This window comes from Chrysemys picta, chromosome 8 (genome assembly GCF_011386835.1).
Source record: "Chrysemys picta bellii isolate R12L10 chromosome 8, ASM1138683v2, whole genome shotgun sequence".
Taxonomy (NCBI): Eukaryota; Metazoa; Chordata; order Testudines; family Emydidae; genus Chrysemys; species Chrysemys picta.
In genome coordinates, this window is record NC_088798.1 from 9,136,897 (window position 1) to 9,152,071 (window position 15,175).

The 15,175-nt window shown below is 40.8% G+C and overlaps 1 protein-coding gene across 1 annotated transcript in view; it reads right to left on the minus strand.

The window, feature by feature from the left end:
- AGBL4 (AGBL carboxypeptidase 4) overlaps positions 1-389 on the minus strand; it is a 1,392,624-nt gene extending 1,392,235 nt beyond the window's left edge. Inside the window, exon 1 of the mRNA XM_005284894.5 lies at positions 151-389. Coding sequence (XP_005284951.2) covers positions 151-181 — 31 coding nt within the window. The 5' untranslated portion in view covers positions 182-389. The remainder of the gene's footprint in view (positions 1-150) is intronic.
- Between the last annotated feature and the right edge of the window lie 14,786 nt (positions 390-15,175).

The window sequence follows — 15,175 nt, forward strand, 5'->3', positions numbered from 1 at the left end:
TCCCGCACCCCGAGTGACGGGCATCCTCCCCTAACCCCTACCTGAAGGGACGTCTCCCCTCTCCCCCCACGCAAGGGCCCCGCTCCCTTAACCCCAGGTAAGGAGTCTCTGCCTCTCTCCTTCCCCCCTGAGACTGCAGCTGACACTGACCCGGCTCTGCCGTCTTGCTCCTCTCCGCCATGTTTGTTGTCGTCCCCCAGCCTCTCCACACTGAGTGAGACGCTGCCCGGGCGTCACCATGGCAACACACGTCACAGCCAGGGGAGTCCCTCACTCCTCCCCCCTCCCTTGCCACGGGGTCAGCAACGTCCCGGCGGAGGAGTCTGAGCAGGAGGCAACGGCGGGTGCTCGCGCGGCCGCTCGGCCCCCTGCAGGCGCGCGGGTGCGGGGTCGGCTGCTAACGGCAGAGGCGCTGCGCGGGGGGGGCTGGGCCGGTGTTGCCGAGTCTCACTATGCAGCAGTCACAGCGATGCAGCCGCGGGGGCGCTCATTGTCTGTGTTTGGGTGTGCTCCCCCCCCCGCACAGGTGGGTCTGACAATGACAGTGATGCAGCCCCAGGAGAGCGGGGGGAGGGGGTTCATTTAGTGTGTTTGTAGGTGCTCCCATGCGCCCCCAGCAGGTGAGTCTGACAATTACAATGCTGCAGCCCCAGGGGCCGGGAAGCACATGATGGGTGTTTGCCCTGGCACCTACCTGTACCCCGATGCAGCAGGTGAAAAACTGGCCATGCAGCAATGACGGTGATGTAGCTCTAGGACAGGAAGGGATCGTGTTTGTGGATGCGTGGGTACTCCCTTCCGCCTTCCCTATGCCCCTGTCTGAGCATAAGTTAATTACAATGATACAGCATCTTGGGGAAGAGGCCAGGGCTATGTGTCCCCCCCTACACACCTTCCTTCTCCCAACAGATGACAGATTACACATAATTATAATTATGCAGCCCCAGGGAAGGAAGGGCTTAGTAGTGTGTTTCCCCCACACACACCAGCAGGTGAGTCTATGTGGCAATTACAGGGAGGCAGCCTCAGGAGAAGACAGGCTGATTATATGTGTGTTTCCCCCTTGCCACTCACCATGTGATTTTCACTGTGTAGCAATTACAGTGGTGCAGCCCTAGGGAAAGAGGAGCTTATAGTGTGTGTGCACCCCCACCTTCCAGATCTCCACCCTGACCTAAGAGAGCCTGACTTATGTAGCATTCCACAGTGAGGCACTTTCTGAGCAGAGGGAAGGTACTTGTTTCATGTGTGTGCCCCAAACCCAGCAGATAAGACTGATCATCTGGCAATCACAGTGATGTCCCCTCAGGACAGGAGGGCCTGTATGCGCATGTGCCCTCTCAACCCCAGCAGGTGAAATTCACCCTGTGACAATTACAATGATGAAGCCCTCACTGAGGAGGCACTTGTTATGTCTGTGTTCCCATATGGTACAGCAAGTGGAGACTGACCATGTGTGTCTTACTCATGCAAGAACAACCGATGCAAAACTTGCAGACATATCTCCACTACTACGATGATAAATATCCCCCACAATACACCTTTCAAGATCCATGGGTCCTACATATGCCTATCACAGTGTGGTACCGTATCCAGTGCACTAAATGCCCCAATAACAACTATGTGGTGAAACAAGACAATCCTTATGCTCTCAAATGAACTCAAACAGAAAATGATTTAAAAAAAAAAACAACACGTCACCTGTGGGCAAACAGTTTTCACAAAACTGTCACTCCATATCTGACCTCTCACTCCTTTGTTCTCAAAGGAAAATTGCACATCATCTTCAAAAGACGAGCTTAAACTCATAACTTTGCTTGAAACTAAAAACCATGGTCTTAATAAATTTTAATGTATGCTAAACTATCTGTTTCATCTTGTATTTAGCTGTGACACAGAGGTCAGGTTTAAACTAGCACTTATTTCGGCAAAACTTTTGTTGCTCAGGCATGTGGAAAAAAACACAGACCCCTGAGCGACATAAGTTTTGCCAGCATAAGCGCTCATGTGCACAGCACTATGTCGGTGGGAGATGCTCTTTCGCCGACATAGCTACGGCCACTCATTGAGCTAGTTTTATTATGTCGACAGGAGAGCTGTCTCCCATTGGTATAATGCAGCTACACAACCGCTGTTACAGTGGCACAGCTATATGTAGTCATGTCCTGAGTCCCTTACCTTTCCCATACCTGAAGAAGCTCTCTGTAACTCAAAAGCTTCTCTCTTTCACCAATAGAAATTGGTCCAATAAAAGATATTCCCTCACCCACCTTGTCTCTCTGTATTTTAGAGGTCATTTGCAAAGGAAAAATATGGGCTCATTACATTTTTCGTGCTCCTTTGTAATGTACTAAAAAGACCCGAGGAGTATGTTTCAAAAGTTGTTTTTCATAGATTCTGAGGCCAGACAGGACCACTGATCATCTAGTCTGACCTACTGCATAAAGCACACCATAGGACTTCCCTGAATTAATGCCTATTTGAATTAGCACATGTCTTTTAGAAAAATATCAGTCTTGATTTAAAAATATCTAGTGAGGGAGAATCCACCACATCCCTTGGTAAATTGTTCCAATGGTTAATTACTCTCAATGTTAAAAAATTACATATTGTTTCCAGTCTGAATGTGTCTAGCTTCAATTTCCAGCCATTGGATCTTGTTCTACCTTTGTCTGCTATATTAAAGAGCACATCATCAATTTTTTGTTCCCCATGTAGGTGCTCACGGACTTTGTTAAACTAAACAGATTAAGCTTCTCAAGTCTATCACTATAAAGCATGTTTTCCAGTCCTTGAATCATTCTCCCCTTGACCCTCTCCAATTTATCAACATCCTTTCTGAAATGTTGACACGATATTCTAGTATCAATTTCCCAGTGCCAAACACAGAGGTAAAATAATAAATAAATAAATAATGAATCTATTCCTACTTGAGATTCCCCTGTTTAAAAATACATCCAGGGATTGCATTAGCCTTTGTGGCCGCAGCATTACACTGGGAATTTATGTTCAGGTGATTATCCACCAAGACCCTCAAATCTTTTTAGGGTCACTGCCTCCTAGGAGAGAGGCCACCATCCTGTAAGTGCGGTCTACATTCTTTAGTCCTAGTTATATAACTTTACACTTGGCCCCCGTAAAAGTACATTGTTTGCTTGCGCCCAGTTTACCGAGTCATCCGGATCATTGTGTATCGCTGACTTGATCTCCTCATTATTTACCATCGCCTCAAACTTCATGTCATCTGAAAACTTTATCAGTGATTATTTTATATTTTCTTCAAGGTCATTGACTACAAAAAAAAAGATTTAAAATAGCACAGGGCCAAAAACCAATCCCACTAGAAACATACCTACTTGATTCTCTATTTGCAATTACCTTCTGAGACCTATTAGACAGTTTTTAATCCATTTAATGTGTGCCATATTGATTTTGAATTGTTCTAGTTTCTTAATCAAGATGTTGTGAGGTACCAAGTTAAATGACTTACAGAAGTCTAAGTATATTACATCAATACTATTACCTTTATCAAATAAACTTGAAATTTCATCAAAATGTGTATCAGATTACTTTGACAAGATCCTATTCACGTAAACCCAGGTTGATTAGCATTAATTATATTCCTGTCTTTTAATTCTTTATTAATTGGGTCATATATAAGCCATTCCATTATTTTGCTGGGATCAATGTTAGGCTGACAGGCCAATAATTGACTGGGTCATCCTGTTTACCCTCTCTAACTATTGGCACAACATTACCTTCTTTACAGTTTTCTGGAACTTTCCCCAGTGTTCAAGAATTCTTGAAAGTCAGCATTAACTATCTAGTGAGCTCTTTGGCCAGCTCTTTTAAAACTCTTGGCTGCAAGTTATCCAGACCTGCTGATTTTAAAATGCCTAACTTTAGTCGCTGCTGTTTATCCTTCTCCTCAACTGCTATTGGAATGTAAAGTGTTTCATTATCATCATCATCTGTTTTCCCGCCCCCAAATACATAAGCAATATTTACTGAACACTACTTTTTCTACATAATCAATAATTCCACCATTTCCATCTATTAATGGATCAGTACCATTCTTGGGATTCTTTTTGTTCCTAATGTACTTTAAAAGCACCTCCTTCTTATTGTCCTTAACTCTGTTGGCCATAGATTTCTCCTTATGTCCTCTTGCTTCCCTTATTGATTATCTGCAATTCCTAGCTCCAGATTTATATTCATTATTACAAACGTATTATTGCTTCCATTTGTTTGGGTTTTGTTGTCGTTGTTATAGCTACCCTTATTTCCACTCTAAGCCAAGCTAATTTTTTAAAGCAGTGTGGCCTTTTTTCTCAAATGTGGTTTTTTGGGGCATCTAGTAAAATGTTTATAAAAATTAACAATTATAGTATCCTTCACATTTTTCTGTTTAAATTTTTTCTGCCAACTGATTTGGCTCATAATTGTTTTCAGTTTTGTGAAAATAGCACTTTTAAAGCACTAAGTAGATATATTAATGGTTGAACTTTGTGTTTGCACATAACAAACGTGATCGAATCATGATCACTTATACCTAAGCTACCACTAATTTTTAGGTCCATGATCAATTCCTCTTTATCTGTCAAGACCAGGTCTAATGTAGAATTCCCCATGTTGGATGCAACACTTTTTGAGGTAGAAAGTTGTCATCTATAATATTTAGAAATTCCAAGGATGTTTTAGTACTGGTAGCAGGAGACCCTCCTTGTATTTTAAACATTGCATTTTCCATTTTTGTCCATCTCACAAGGCCATGTGGTGACAGACAAAAAAGAAAAAACATCAGAAATTTGAAGAGACTGAAAAGCTGAGAGGGGGAAGGGATTTTTGATCAGGCTGCTTAAAATGCTTTGGGTTTTGTTTTTATTAATACCTGTGTAACTCAAATGACTAAGAACATTTCAGAGAGAGGGTACTTTGTGTTACAGATTCAACCACTACCCATTCACTTAAGGTGTGACTGCCCATGATACACATAATATTGAGGATCTTTTTTAAAAATCATTTGCAGCTGACCTTTAAGGTTGGATTTGAACAAGTAGCAGCTTGGTGGATCAGTTTTGTGGAGCCTGGATAGGGTATGGTGAGGAAAAAGTCATAAAGATGCTTCAAAGACAAGCAGATAAATGGGACATCAAGGATGGAGCAGAGGGGGTGTCATGCAAGGTGATAAGAGACTAGGTTGGTAGGCGGGCATAAAGTGATGTCCTTGAAGGTGACAACAAGCAATGTGAACTTGATGCAGAAAAGAAGGGGGAGCCAGTGGAAAAATTCAAAGAGGGGTGGTAATGTGGAAAAATTAAGCAGTTGTGCCATTAAGACATACAGACAATGTACCTAAATAACCTCATAATCTTACTATTGTAACCCTCATCCTTCCTTTTTCTCTTTCACTACTATTTATTACTCTCATTGGTTTAATAATGTTTAAAACTAGATTGTGTTGGGACAGTATTTGCTGTGTGCTCTATAATGCATCTAGCACACTGTCATGGATTTATTCTGTTATTATTAGTCATGGGAAAAATCAAAACGTAGCAAGTCTGGGAAGGTCAAACTATGTCTGCCCTCACAATATACGTAGCTTTAGAATAAATCAAAAGCTGTGCTAAGGCAACTGATATGAAATCTGAGACAGGGTGCCTGCAAAACTTGGATCAAGTTGTAACAAGCCAACTCATTTTATTCCTGAAAATATTTTTTAATTCCACATTAAGAGCATTTTTTAAATATTTGTTCTTCATAAATATGGTCCTGTTGGGGTAAATATTGTATAATTATATAGAGTAAATATCAGCCTCAAGCTACCCCGCTGAGAAATTACAGACATAGGGGCAAATTACTCACAGCACTGGTGTAGTGTTGAAGCAACTTGTGACTACAGAGCTGAGGGGGCTGGTTTGGTCCCTGAGTCAGGCTAACTTGTGCTTCCCACTGCCATAGCCCCTATGAAATTTGAAGCAGTAGATTGACAGGGCACAGGACCACCCTGGTCACACTCCTCCAGCCTGCTCCTGAGACAGGGGTTTCTGTGGGAGCAGTGCAAAGCTTTCACAAGGTAAACCACAGCATGGGCTTACGAAAATAGTCTCTGAATCTCAACCATACTGTACAGAAAAGGAAGAATCTCTGAGGTGAAGTCAGCACTGTAGACAGAGGAAATTTTCCCTAAAGGCACTGAAGTAAACCTCTACTTTACAAACAAGAATGTTTTATACCTTTGCAGGACATAAAGAACCTTGTTTTTTTAAATTCTCGGAGAACTATCCCTTCGCACAATAAAACTGCACTTTATCTATCTGGGAAAGATGAAGGGCTGAGTCAGCTCTGCTGGGATTTGAACATGTGGGTCAAGACAGTTTAGGAATTTCAAACATGAAATGTACGCTAACCTAGAAAAAAATGTTTTATACCATTCAGGGCCAGCCTGGGTACCAGTAGATTCTGTGACTTCAGGGAATCCCCAGTACCCAGGGCCCCTTGCTGGTAAAAGGGCCTACAGGTAATTACTAATTGTGCAACTTTGGGGGGAAAAAGTCATTGTTCAGATGTTTCAAGAGCCCCATATGATCTCAAGCCTCTCATGGAAGCACTGACTACCATGACCATGCTTAATAAGAAAATGAAGTAAAAATATATCTTGTGTGCTCTTTACATTGATTTCCTTTACATTATCTTTTCAGCATCCTAGAATCTTTATATATTGTTACTGTAAGTTTCAAGACTGTGTCTTATGTATTTGTTTTCATGCACTGTATTTTCAGATTGCATGAAGCCTAAATTTTCCCCCTACTTTCTTTCTAGCCTTTCATCTATTGAGTAAAAGTCCTTAAAGATGCAGCTCAGTGAACATTTTAAGAAGGTGACCAGGACCTAGTGCTGCTTTAACCATTGATTGTTGTCCTGAAAAACTGATTACTGGCCCTATAACTGAAAAGGAGTTGTTCAGGGAAAAGAGCAACCCATAATAGGTTTAAGGCCTATGTACAATTTCTAATACAAACAAAATGATGTTTTTATTTGTAATTACAGTTTCTTTACATTCCAGTGATACCATAAAAGGTGGAGTAAATCACCGTTAGACACTCACTAAAATTATAGCAGGAGTTTATTTTAAAACAGCAGTGGACTCTAAGGGTGCATCCACACTCAACAGAAAGATGTCTTCTTAGCAGGTGTTACTAACACATGCAAAAATCCTAGTGAAGACAACCGTTTGTAGTTTTTACAAGTTAGCAGGTAAAAAAAAATACTAGAGGGGAGCCTAGGGTTTACCTTGAATTGCTAACATGTTAAAATTACAAGGGCCTATCTTCTCTAGTATTGTACCTTGTTTTAGTTGCCACATGTTCGCTTGCACATGGTAAACTCTTTTTTTCCGCCACTGAAGACAAGAAGAGTGCATATTGTTGAATGAAATAACTTTACATCAATGTAAACTACATGTACTGAATGTGATCCAATTTTTAAAAATCACAGGGGTACTTGGTACTTCTAATATGATTAGAAAGTCATTGTATCAAGAGCAAAGTTCACATTTATTTTTTACCCACGAAAGCTTATGCTCAAATAAATCTGTTAGTCTTTAAGGTGCCACCAGACTCCTTGTTGTTTTGGTAGATACAGACTAACACGGCTACCCCCTGATACTTGACATTTATTTTTTAAATCAGTTTGAATATTTCACTACATAAAGTGCATTTCATGCCTCTTTAATATCAATATTTTGTCTAGCTAATGTCATACTTATAATTTATATTTTAAATTTAAATCATTGTGATTACCGAAGTTATTCTCCCTTTTTCAACTGGCATTGCTGACAAATGTGTATTCAGTATGGCATACTCCCACCCTAACTCCCCTCCTCCTGAGGGCAGAGTCTCTGGTAAAAGTGACTGATCATGTATCTTATTAAAAGTTTGCATCCAATATATCTTTTTACATTCTAGAGCTTCACAACCAGCAAGCATTACACAAACACTCCCCACCCCCACCCCTTCCCTTGCAATAGGTTAGTAGCTGTGGAAAATCCTTAAATTTGGCCCTTAAGGCAACTACCATATATATTTGATTAGAAGCCATATGATGTATTAAATTTAATTACTTCCCCATACAGCTTGAAATCAAGGATAACTTTAAAATGAGGACACCCCTATAGAAGTAAAAGTACTCTCCCCTACAGATTGGATAGTAAAACAACACAGTAAAAATGTATTTACTAATTAAGCATGACTTCTAAATGAAGATATATGGTGTAAAACAGATGGACTAATGTTTTGGCTTAATCAACAAACCCACTATGATTGGCATGAGGGAATATTTCTGTTTGTCGTTTCACATCCCTTTCGTCGCATTTTTTGCAAAATGTTGCACTATCACTTTTGAGATGATTAATTAACTTAGCTGGTGCGGCGGGTGCACAATGAACGTCACTATACCAGACAAAGGAAGCTGACTTGGATCTAATCTATTTGAAGGGGGTCCAAAATAGGGCTTTAAAAGCGTCCCTGTAGATGGTTCCACAGAAGCAACAGATCCAGAATAAGGACCTTAGAAGTAAAAACTCCTGAAACCTTATCTATAGAGTCACAACTGGGACTTGCCCCATAATACCAGTACTGTCTAGTATCATATCCCTTTCCGTAAGTTACAATATCATACTCTGAACAACCCTTCCTGAGAACATCAGTGGTCTCACTTGAAAATAACATTCTATAGTATATATTTTAGGTACTTATAAATACAGTATTGGTATTACTGTAGTATTTAAGCACCTCTCCATCTTTCATGTGTTTATCCTCACAATATCTTTGTGAGGCAAAGTAGTATTAGCATCCCTCCCTGTTTTACAAATGGAAAACCTGAGGTACAGAGACTCATTTAAGTAACGTGCCCAGGATCACACAGGCAGCCTGTGGCAGAGCCAGGAATTGAACCCAGAGTATCAATGTCGCAGTCTAGTTCCTAACATCTGTACCATCTTTTCTTTCCATATTTACAGCCTTTTAAAATAAGCGCACACAGCCAACCAGTGACCTAGTGAGTGAAGGAGTGCACTTCAGTTTTACAAAGTGGGCAGGATTTAAAACAAGAACATATGCCCATTAATTAAGGCCTTCACAAAAAAATATTTACTGTAATCTGGTGATTTTGTTGAGGGGAACTCTTTACTTCAGCAACATTTATTGGGGGGTATAAACAGTGTCCAATTCTACAAGCTAATTAAACAGCAGGTCTAAGGCAATATAGAGTTTTGCCTGCATGACTGGGATATAAGGTTTATAATCCATTCCATTATAGGACAAAAGCCACAAGAACAAATATTTTGTCTATTCAAAAAAGTCAATTATGCCAGTCTTTAAGTAATAACATGTTCCAGAGGTCAAAGTGGCATTGTTTAAAACAATCTAACCACTTTTCTTTAGTGCTTGAAGCTTGACAGCCATTCAATGTTGATTAAGCAACTGACAGCAGCAGAACCAGCCAGAAAAGAGAAGATTACACCCCAGCATACAGCACCAGACTGGAGCTCAATTCTTATTAAATTATGAGCCCATTCTTCTGAAGTTCTCAGCACCCTCATACCCATTGACTTCTGTGAGCACAGAATCTTGAGGAATCTGAGCCTGGGAGGTCATATTTTGTTTTACCTTGAATTAGGTGACAAGATCCCTTTAAGACAAGTAAACCTGATTTAAAAGAAATATATAGTATATTTTGATGTGGTTTATGAAACTGAAACAAATTAGAGGACAAATCAAACCTCTATGCAGAAATATCCATACAGGCATCCAGAAACCCTGACAAGTTCACCTTGTCAAGTTTCCTCAGAATTATTCCAACAGAATAGAGCTGAGGGGGTCCATCACAAAACCCCCAGAGATCACAGGGGTAAAGAGCCATCTCTGTGGAGACCCTGAGCCTCTGCATCAGCTATGGGACACTGTGACTCTACCCTCAGTCCCTGGCAGCACATTTGCACTGGAACCATGTTGCCAGGGTCATTCCAGTTGGCAACTCCCCAGAGCAAAGGAGCCTCTGCTATTTTAACTTTTCTCTTGCTTGTCCCTTGAGTGATGGGGTAATGGGTGCCATCTCCACCATAGCCCTGCCTATTCCTTCACTCCAATCCACACCTACCTGCTCACAATCCACTCCCCCCCTCATGGATTCCTGAACACATTAATATTTTTTCTGTGGGATATAGGGGACCAGAAAAATAGGCTTACAGAGGTGGCTGATACTCCCACCTTTCTGTTTGGAGAGGGAGATCTCTGTCCATGGAGGACCCTCCAGCCTGATCTTTAGGGTACACAAATCTCCTCTCTTAAAGTGTCCTACTCCAGCTGAAGCCCATGAACGCTCTTCTGATTTTTATGTGAACCATACTGAGACCTACATTTGTTTTGTAAAATGGTTTTAGTGCAGAACCTAAAGTACATTTGCTGTAATCCCCAACATTGGCCCTATCACAGGGTTCATTCACTGCTAGGGCCTCTTCCTTCTGGCTGCTCTTGGGAATCAGCTTTTTTGAGGTCCAACACCCCTTGTACTGCTCACTGCTGATCCTGCTGCTCTCTCTCCCACAGTCTCTGCAACTCAGGGTGTTCCCTCTTCATGGCTTGACCCTCTGGCCAGAAAACACATTTGTTTCCTCCCTAGTGGCTGGTAGGGGAACCTGGGCCCCCACTCTACTCTGGGCTTCAGCTCACAGACCCTCTACTCAACAGCCAAGGTCTGTTCCCTCTTAGACTTTGCTGCCTCTCCCTGAGCCTCTTCCATACCTTCTGGGTCTCTCCCCTTCTCTGGGTTTGTCAGCCTCACAACTCTCTCCTCCCTGGGAGTAACTGTAGACTAACTGCTATTATAGCTCCAAACACACCTCCCTTTTCCTAGCTAAAGACAACTTCCCTACAGCCCCTTTTTACTTTCAGCTCCCTGGCTTTATAGAAGCCCTGTCTGTTCCTGCACAGGTGAGCTTCCCCTAATTAGGGCTTTCCTCTCAGCATTATTTCTCCCAGCTTGTAGCATAATAGGTTAATTGACCATCAGGCCTCCATTAACCCCTTCAGAGCAAGTGTGCCATGGACACCCCATCAGAGGCCCTCAAGCGACTTCAGCTCTGTGAGTTGGGTGTATACTGAGCAATGGTATATAAATATACTCAAATTCTAATTTTTTAAAAATATCCTTTTAAAGTACACACAATTTTCTCAAAGAACAAATGTCTGCAACAATCCAGGTGGAAAATCTAGCTTCGAAAGAATTTTTTTAAAGCTGCATCCTTTAACAAAATGTCATACCGAGCACTAGGTATATAAATGTACTCAAACCTTAAACATTTTGCAATAATTTTTAACTTTTTAATAATTTCATTTATTGCATTTTAGATTCAAAAGTTACAAGAACAATTTCAAAGAAAAAGACAACTTCAAAAGCATGATACAACCAAAAGATTATACAGGATGAAAGAACAAATGCAAGGAGGATCAAGACCTTACAGTGAGATCAGCTATTAGCTAATTAAACATGTGAATAAAATACAGCATATTAAACAGAAGCACTATTGGTGATGGGCAATCTGTTAGGCAAACAAATGATAGTAGAATTTTTTTCACATCTTTAGAGAGAAACATTATTGATCTTAATATGATTCACTGTGACATAAAAGAGATGAAATAAATCAATGTCTACTAACTAAAGGACCCTGTCAATCTGATGTTTTTTTTTAAAAATCTAGTTTCTAATAGATCACCTCTTACAAAGCCTGATCTGAGTTTTTTAAAAAACCTGCATCAGGTTCCAGTAGTGCAGACCCCTACACCTTTGCAGAGTGTCAATAATTTTCTGGGCCTAAGAGCCAGATCCACAAAGGGACATAGGTGCCCGAGTCCCAGTTTTAGGTACCACTGGGTATGCCTACATGGAGATTAAAAAAACACAACTGTCCCGAGTCAGCTGACTCAGGCTCATAGGGCTCCAGCTCCAGGGCTGAAAAATTGCTGTGTAGAGGTTCGGGCGCAGGCTGGAGCTGAGCTGTGGGACCCTGCAAGGATGGAGGATCCCAGAGCTAGGCTGCAGCCCAAGCCTGAACATCTACACAGCAATTTTTATTCCTCCCCCCCCGCCGAAGCTTGAGTCAGCTGACCCGGGCCAGCTGTGGCCATGCCGCAGGGCTTTTATCCTTGTGTAGATGTACCCATAGTGATCCACAAAATGCCCATTTGACTGCTGCCTAATCCTGAAGGCACCTAAACTCACTTGGCACCTAAATTTTCACTGTAAAAGTTCTCTGAAAGCCTATATTTCTGCCTCTGGGAGTACATACTGCTCCCTCACTCTAAGCATCTGGACACCTATCTCATCCCTATGCCCCAGCCTGATCTTCAAACCAGGAGAAGAAAGGCAGAGGGATTGATGCCAGTCTTCCCCAGAGGGCCTAATCTAGTATGAATGCTCAAAGGAGAATGCTCTCCCTTATAATCTTTGGCCCAGTGGCTAAGATACACCTCTACCCCGATATAACGCTGTCCTCGGGAGCCAAAAAATCTTACCACGTTATAGGTGAAACCGCGTTACATTGAACTTGCTTTGATCCACCGAAGCGCTGCTTTACCGCGTTATATCTGAATTCGTGTTATATTGGGTCGCGTTATATCAGGATAGAGGTGTATTCAATTGAGATATAGGAGACCCCTGTTTAATTCCCCCCTTTGCATGATGAGGTAGCGTCTTGCCTACCATACTGGCTTTTGTGGTTCCTATTCTTTGGTGTCTATCTCTCCCCATTCAGTGTATAGGCAGTCTAGGCACCTAACTCAGACTTTGTGATCCCATTGTTGTTCCAGTGATTTTCTAGGCACCTAAAAGTTCCTAAGTGCCTTTGTGGAGCCAGGCATAAATGTATAGGAGAACAGTGAAACTGACTATACACAAAGGGCAGACAAGTGTACGTTTACAAAAATAGTTTATTTTCTCTCTAGTCTTTCATTTATAGTAAGCTTAAATCTTACCTGTAATTACATAATTTTCAGACAGGAGTGTAAATTTCTAGTGTGTTGCAAATTAAATGAGATTCCCAGATTAAGCAGAATTCTCTGGTTTTCCCTCTGATTTTATAAGAAGTCATTGTAAATCTGTCAGCAAGACTTTAGGTGTGGGAGGATGTTTGGATTTCCGGCATATTGCAACACAGTTCTTGGCCACCGGCAAGAAATTCATTGAAATATCACATATGTGTTTTAAAAAAATTAAATTAAACCTTTAGACTAGTCTCAGGATTGTTAATTCTAGATAATTAATCAACAACTTTTCCCTAGAATAAAACTAAGTGGGGCTAGCTGAAAGCACTTATTATAAAGATGCCCTGATGTTCCTCATGCCTAGAATAGTGGCTTACAGATGATGTGAAGCTGTTTTGGGAGGAGTAAAATAAATCCCGCGTAGTACACTGAACAATAGGAGTTGGTGTCTAGAGTTCCTGGTATGAATCAGCCCATTGTTCCCTAACCTTAATATTTCTTTCCTGGTCTAGCTTTAACAGTGTTTTGTACTCTATAGCTTTTGTATTAGCTAACTAATCTTACAAGTAAATCCTAATCTCTTTTTACATTGCCTATGTTTTTCATGTACAAACATCTGCCCAATAAATCAGACTGCATATCTTTCGATCATTTCTTAATTTTCTTTATAATTTTATTTTCTGTTCATAAACTCATTTTTTCCCAGTCATCTATGTCACCACTCCCACCCATTGTTGTTTGCAATGTTCTTGTATCTGTGTTGGTCCCAGCACATGAGAGAGACAAGGTGGGTGAGGTAATACCTTTCACTGGAAGTTACCTCATCCATCTCATCTCTCTACTAAAACCAGAGTCATTTTTCATGTACATAAGGATGTAGATCTGACTCACAAGACAAACAAATGTGCAGATTCTAATTTGGGGTGAAAGAGTTTATTCCAGTGTATATGATTTACAAGCAAACAATATATAGTTTATAATTTGGGGTAAAACTATGTGGCTCAGATTTCTTGGAGTTCTTTTTAGCTGGGTTTGGAGGGAGAGATTTATACATATGTAAACTATGAGAGATTCTTGCCTAGGTGATTAACATTTTAGTTTCTGTTCATGGGGAGGGGAATGCCCAACCTTGGCTGATTTGTGGGTCCTTAGACAAAGTGTCTCACATGATGTGAACCATTTTCTTATTGTCTTTATAGGTGGAGCCTATTTTGGGATAAAGAGAGGTGGATAGCTTTTCTATTTTTGTTTGTTTGTTTTGTGGACCAGAAGGAACTATTAGTTATTAATCATTCAAGCCATATCTATTCCAAATATCCCATGCACACCCCTAAAAACGTACCTTTTTCCCTAGCATAGACCTTTGGTGTTAGGCACCGTACTCCTATTGAAATTCAATGGAAATTGGATCCCAGTTGGCTCCTTTGAAACTCCCTCCACAGGACTGTTAGTTAAAACCAAAATTCTTACATCCTCCTCTGTAAATAATGATTCTAAAGTTAGAACTTAACTGACTGTGTTGATGGGGCATTGGGGAACTAAAATCCACTTTACTCTTCTATAGCAGCATGTGCTGTTCCATGGAGCAAAAAATTTAGTCATTAATGTAATCAGATATGAATCAAAGACACCTAGAAAGATACTATTAAGAAAGTAGGTGCCATTTCCACATAAACAAGCACGTTTATTATCCTAACTGCACGTTAACGGATATATATTTTTATTAAACGGAACCATTATACTGTATTGTACCAGAAACTTCCATCCTCATCATTGCAAAAACAAAAGATGTTAAACACATTTTGCTTATTTATAGACATTTCCATGGTGCTCATCACAATAGTTCAGTACTATAAATGCCACAAAGATAAAACTGTGATCTGTAATTGTAAAAGGCCAGTGGTCCTCAAGCTGTCTCTGGTGTTAGAGAACTTCCCCAGTTCCAGGCAGAGAGCAATAGCATCCTTTATGAACCAGGACTGAAAAATCTATAAGGAGATGATTCCAGTAGTGACAGGGTCAAATCACTAACCACAAAAAAAAAAAAAAGTTGAGTGTCTTCCTCTTGGACTCTACTCACAATCTAGAGTGCTGAAGAAAAGTACAGACAACCTTTTATATTGTAGACTTTGCCA